Source organism: Alosa alosa, chromosome 9, assembly GCF_017589495.1.
Source record: "Alosa alosa isolate M-15738 ecotype Scorff River chromosome 9, AALO_Geno_1.1, whole genome shotgun sequence".
NCBI lineage: Eukaryota > Metazoa > Chordata > Actinopteri > Clupeiformes > Clupeidae > Alosa > Alosa alosa.
In genome coordinates this window covers 29564291-29569506 of record NC_063197.1, presented here as the reverse complement: position 1 = coordinate 29569506, position 5216 = coordinate 29564291, and the positions used below count along the sequence as shown (strand labels likewise).

The following is a 5216-nucleotide window of genomic DNA, read 5'->3' as shown; positions in this document are numbered from 1 at the left end:
TCACATACAGAAAAAGCAAACATATAGTACAAGCAAACAAAGAAGACACTTGACTGTCTTTTGATAACTTGTCCATGGCCTTCAATAAAAGGTCTGTCTGGTACCATAAACAGAACTATATACATTATAGAACTGGGAGGAATGTGTGTACTTAAATTAAGTATATACAGTATACGTTATATAAAATCTACTCTTCTGGGAGCAATATAAAAGGTCCACTTAACCCATATGCTGTCAAAATCTTCTTGCCGGAGTTGGAGATAATATGTCAATCTTTCCATTTTGTATATATCATAAACTATGTCTATCCAGTCATCAATCAAAGGAGCCTGTTGCTTTAGCCATTTACAAAGTTATGGCCTTTCTACATGCTGCTAGTAAGATGGACATAAGTTTCTTGTCCTTAGCATGTATCTCTTTTGGAATGTTACTCAAGTATAGAATGTCAAATCTAAAGGGAATAGTAACTTCGAAAAACCTCTTGTAAAACCTGATGGACACTTATCCAGTAAGGGACTAGCACTGGGCAGGACCAAAATATGTGATAGTGATTTGCATTATCTGTTTGACATAGTCTCCAACAGTCTGAGTCAGTAGTGTAGTGTCGCTTTTGTTGGGGGGTTATGAAGAAACGTACAAGATTCTTCCAACAGAATTCCAAGGTAGGCTTTTTAAAGAAAAAAATAATATGTTTGCAAGTCGAAAGATCAAATAATTTAAATTTTGTTTTGCCTTTAAGTTGAACTGCACTTTTGTTTCAAAGGTCAGAATGTTTTCTGAGAGTCTAAATCTTTTTTGCCGCACAGAATAAATCCCTGTGGTAACATATGTGCCATTGCTTTTGTGAAATCAAATCAAGGCTAAATTCAGCCAGGATTGCCAAAAAAAAATCCCAGCTTAATCCATTATCTAGGTTTTGTGAAATACCTCTTTGAGAGACAAGATCATCAAAACATTAACTTTTTTAGGATATTTTGACTATTTCTATGTACAAAACCATGCATCATTTTTGTTTGTGCGAAACCTGGATGATGGAATGCTGAACCATTGATTTGTAACACGAGTGTTCGCTCTAGGCATTTAGTGAAAGCTTAAGTGTGACACATTCTGACGCAAGTGTCTTGACATATCTGTCTCCAAAATGGTTGTATTTGGGGAGTGAAATAAGTTCTCCTCTTTTAACTGACATAAAGGCCCCTAATGTGAATTATGGGCAAAGTGCAAAGTCTTAGCACTTCGCCAGTAAGCAGTACTTTGTGGGCAGTTGTGCTAAAGTTCACCTGCTAACATAATTTAAACTGGAGTTGACGCAGAAGCATGTTGAGCCCTTTAGGTCTAACTAAACATGCCACACGCCACACATGATGGCTAAAGTTCATGCTCTAAAACTTTGCTTGTTGATAAGCCACTTAAATGAGTGCCCAAAGTCTTGGATCACTTGCTCCAGCTCATGGCCCAGACCTCCATTATCTCCCCAAGAAAGTACTATAGAGATGTTCCTGCCCATGCCTGAGGACTGGCCTCTCGTGCTGTTACGCGTCAGCTTGTGATTTAATAAAGCCAAACAAGCCAGCCAGCCAAACTAACAGCCTTGATTAAAAGCCTCCAACCAGGCAGCTTATCTCTTCTCATGGTGCACTCATTCTCGCTCACTCTCTCTTCCCTCTAAGTCAGGGCTGACTCAATGCAGCGTGTTGTGCTCTCAACATCAACACCGTCATTTTAAGCTGGAGGCAAAGAGTGCCAAAACTGATCAGAGAGTTCCCAGCTACTTTGTAGGGTTTCAGTGTTTTGTGTGTGTGTGTGTGCGTATGTGTGTGTGTGCGTGTGCGTGTATGGGCATGAGTGTGTATAGCCATATGTGTGTGTGCGTGTGCGTGTATGGGCATGTGTGTGTATAACCATATGTGTGTGTATGGGCATGTGTGTGCATAAGCCTGTGTGTATGTATGTATGTGTGTGTGTGTGTGTGTGTGTGTGTGTGTGTGTGTGTGTGTGTGTGTGTGTGTGTGTGTTACAAGTAGGCCTTTAATTCAGTCTAAGGTTAGCACAGAGCAGCATCCACAAGTAGGGTCCTGTAATTAATTCCCCTCCATTTCTGCACTTGGTGCCATTGTGTTCTTTTTCACAGGATACACTTTTTGCTCAAATTAAAGTTTAGGCCAAAAGCAGCCCGGCAACAGCTCTGCTCGGAGTCACCTTGAACTTTACTGAAATGAAACTTCCACCATTTCCACAGCTCAAATCAGAGGGAAGAACTTTACTGAAAGTTTTTTTTTTTTTTTTTTTTTTTTTTTTTCAAAAAAAGAAATAATCAATTCAACAAATTCCAAGACCTCTGTGGTTTTGAAGTGAGTGTTGGCATCTTGTTAAAGGAAACATGGAAAAAAAAGAAAGGGGAAAAAAAAATTGCGAAGCGGCTCTCAAGGGGGATTATGGGAATCTTAAGGGGAATAATTGTCAGCTCCTCAGGAGTGTCAGGAGGTTAGTCCCTGCTTAATTTGGTAATTGCCAGGCCTGAGATCAAAAGGGACGGGCTGCGGTGAGAGGCTGGAGATTGCCTGGGCTGATGACAGGAGCCCAGCCTGCCCCTCTCTGCCCCAGCCTCCCCTCCACCCACCTACACCTGCCTGCTCCACCCGCAGCAAAGGCAAGGCAGAAACAACAGCCTGCTTTGTTCCATCCAGTGGGGAGGGGCGCTGAGGGTGTTTTATTTTCCATATATTTTCTTTTTTTTTTTTAAATGGCAAACTCTGGAGCACTGTTAATGAACCGTGGAGCCTGGGGTTCATTTTAAGCACTGGAAAAAATTTGACAAATTCAGACTTTTATTAGAGACCTTTCATTATGTGCCATTTAAATTTCTCTCTCTCTCTCTGCCACTCATTCTCTCTCTCTCTCTCTCTCTCTCTCTCTCTCTCTCTCTCTCACTTCCCATTCCTCAGGCTGTTCTGAATCAAAAGTTCACCGACTGCTTTGTGCTGGTCTTTCTTGACGCCCAGGGGCAAAACGGTAAGTACCAATTGTGCACAGACAGATCCTTATCCAAACCCGGCTGACTTTTTTTTTTTCCCTGATAACACTAATTCGCTCCAGTGTTTTACATAACCTCACTAGCAGCCTGGTGACTACCACTGTGGCAGGAGTGATAGAATTTTAATTATACAACCGCCCAACGCCCCCCCCCCAACTCCTTCTGTTTGCACATACACACACACTCACACACCACCCTTTCCCTTTCAGAGTCTAAAGGTGGTGTTCCGGGAACCCCTCCCCACCCAGCAGCCGTCCAGCACAAGTCCCCCGCCACAGCTGGTCTCCATGTACCACCACCTGGAGTCAGTGGTCAATACCGCCTGCTTCAACCTCTGGACCGGCCTCCTGTGAAGAGGCGGAGAGGGACATGGAGAGGGAGGGAGGTGGAGGGGGGTATGGGGTGTGGGGATGGAGAGCGCTGGAGTGGGAATTGTGGCTTGCCACTGTTGTCAGATGTTAAACTGTGCCGCGGGTATTAAGTGTGTGTGTGTGTGTGGTGAGTCAGGGGTGCTGCTGCTTCTGCTGCTGCCATGTAGTGCCAAATGTAGGACACATCCTCCATGGGCCCCCGGTCATTTACCCCCCCTCTCTCTGAGATCCATTGATCTCAATCACTCTCAACAACACTGGCCAGAGAAGCTGAGCTGCGTAGCGTAGCGCTGCACTACGCTAACACTGACAGTCCATTTCACCTGAAGGAGGCTTATTCAGCGCCAGGCCACGCCGTGCCATGCCGTGACTTCCTGGTCACTCGCCACTCAAGTGGGCATTTGGCCCTTCTACTGGGCACTTTACTGGCACACAATGAGGCGAGGGTTGAACACTACCTCATCACGAAGGTCTCCCTTTTTTTTTTTTTTTTCGACTGAAAAACTCTCAAATCTGAAGTGCTTATTGTACCGGGGCAGCGTACCATGAGCTTCCCATTTATGCAATTTTGTTGCCTTTACAAAAAAAACAAAAAACACTTGGCCAATTGCATTCCGTTCTCGACTGCATCGACTGCAGAGAGAGAGGCCGATTGTGCCACATCGGCCTTAAGAGCATTTCAGGACTGCACTTGTTTGCCGAAGCAATTTTCATCTCTCTCTCTCTCTCTCTCTCTCTGTTTCACGTATTTCTCTTCACTGTGTCCTTTGGTAACTTGCCTAGCTACCCACATCTTATCTACTTGAGTGTGTTAGAATGTGAAGCAGAACTGCAGCCTTGTTCTCATCCTAAGCGTTTGGAGAGGCGGGTATGAATGTGTCAAATAACTGTTAACATTATGTTTCCTCTCTCAACATGGTGAAAGTTTTGTAGTGTAACATTTGGTGTAACGTTTTAATAAGTCCCCTCCACCCCACCCAACATCCCCCTCTATCTTTCCTCAGACCCACAAAGTTCACTCACCTCGGGCTTAGTCTCTATGGGGAGAGTCTTTAATAAAAAAGTATTGTGTAGCAGGAACAGACTCCATCATAGGACAGAACTTAAGCAGACCAGTTTACTGATGAATTGTTTTCCGTTATTGTGGAGCTTGACAACAGAACTCAAACAGAACGTTGGAAAGTACCTGAAATTCTCAGTTGTTGCCCAGCATGTATAAATATTCTATACCTCGGTTTCCTGTATACATCTTGCGTGGTTGAGAAAGGAAGTCAGACAGACACGACCACCCATTTGTGTGTGTAGTGGTTTAGTGTAGTGCTCTGAGCAGCAACCGTTGGTTCGGATCCGGCCCAAATGTGGTCCAGATCTGGTCCGTTTACAGTCAGCTGCCATGTCTGCCTACTCGCTCTTGACCAGGGTACAATTCTCTGCAGAATTATTTTTATTTCTTTATCCTCCTCCACCGAGGCAAGTGAGATCGCGGCCATAACAGCTGTCAGTAGTGGGTAATTGATTTCCGCCCACCATTTGTATTTCTACAATGTCAGACGTGCTCCCTAATCCCCCCCCCCCGCTCACTGTCATATCTTCATCCCTGAAGTGCCTTCCTTCTCTCTCTCTCTCTCTCCTCTCGCCCGCCATTCCTTAACGATGCAACGCAAGCAGTGATATTATATTATTGTGTCGACCTTGCAAGGAGAATCTCCAAAAATCCAATTAGGCTTCTGATTAATTCTGGCACAGTGGCGGGCCGACCCGAACCGAGAAGCCTACCAGACCCCAGTTTACAGAGAGGACAGGAGGGATGA

The 5216-nt window shown here is 44.6% G+C and overlaps 1 protein-coding gene across 6 annotated transcripts in view; it reads left to right on the top strand.

Moving 5' to 3' along the window:
* szt2 (SZT2 subunit of KICSTOR complex) overlaps nt 1–3538 on the top strand; it is a 126913-nt gene extending 123375 nt beyond the window's left edge. For 5 of the 6 annotated variants that reach the window (XM_048252707.1, XM_048252708.1, XM_048252706.1 and 2 more), the window contains 2 exons: nt 2946–3012; nt 3244–3538. In XM_048252707.1, the coding sequence (XP_048108664.1) occupies nt 2946–3012; nt 3244–3515 (339 nt within the window). In that variant the 3' untranslated portion in view covers nt 3516–3538. Of the gene's footprint in view, nt 1–2945; nt 3017–3243 lie in introns of all 6 variants that reach the window. The other variant, XM_048252710.1, reaches the window with a different exon arrangement.
* Nucleotides 3539–5216: the final 1678 nt, after the last annotated feature.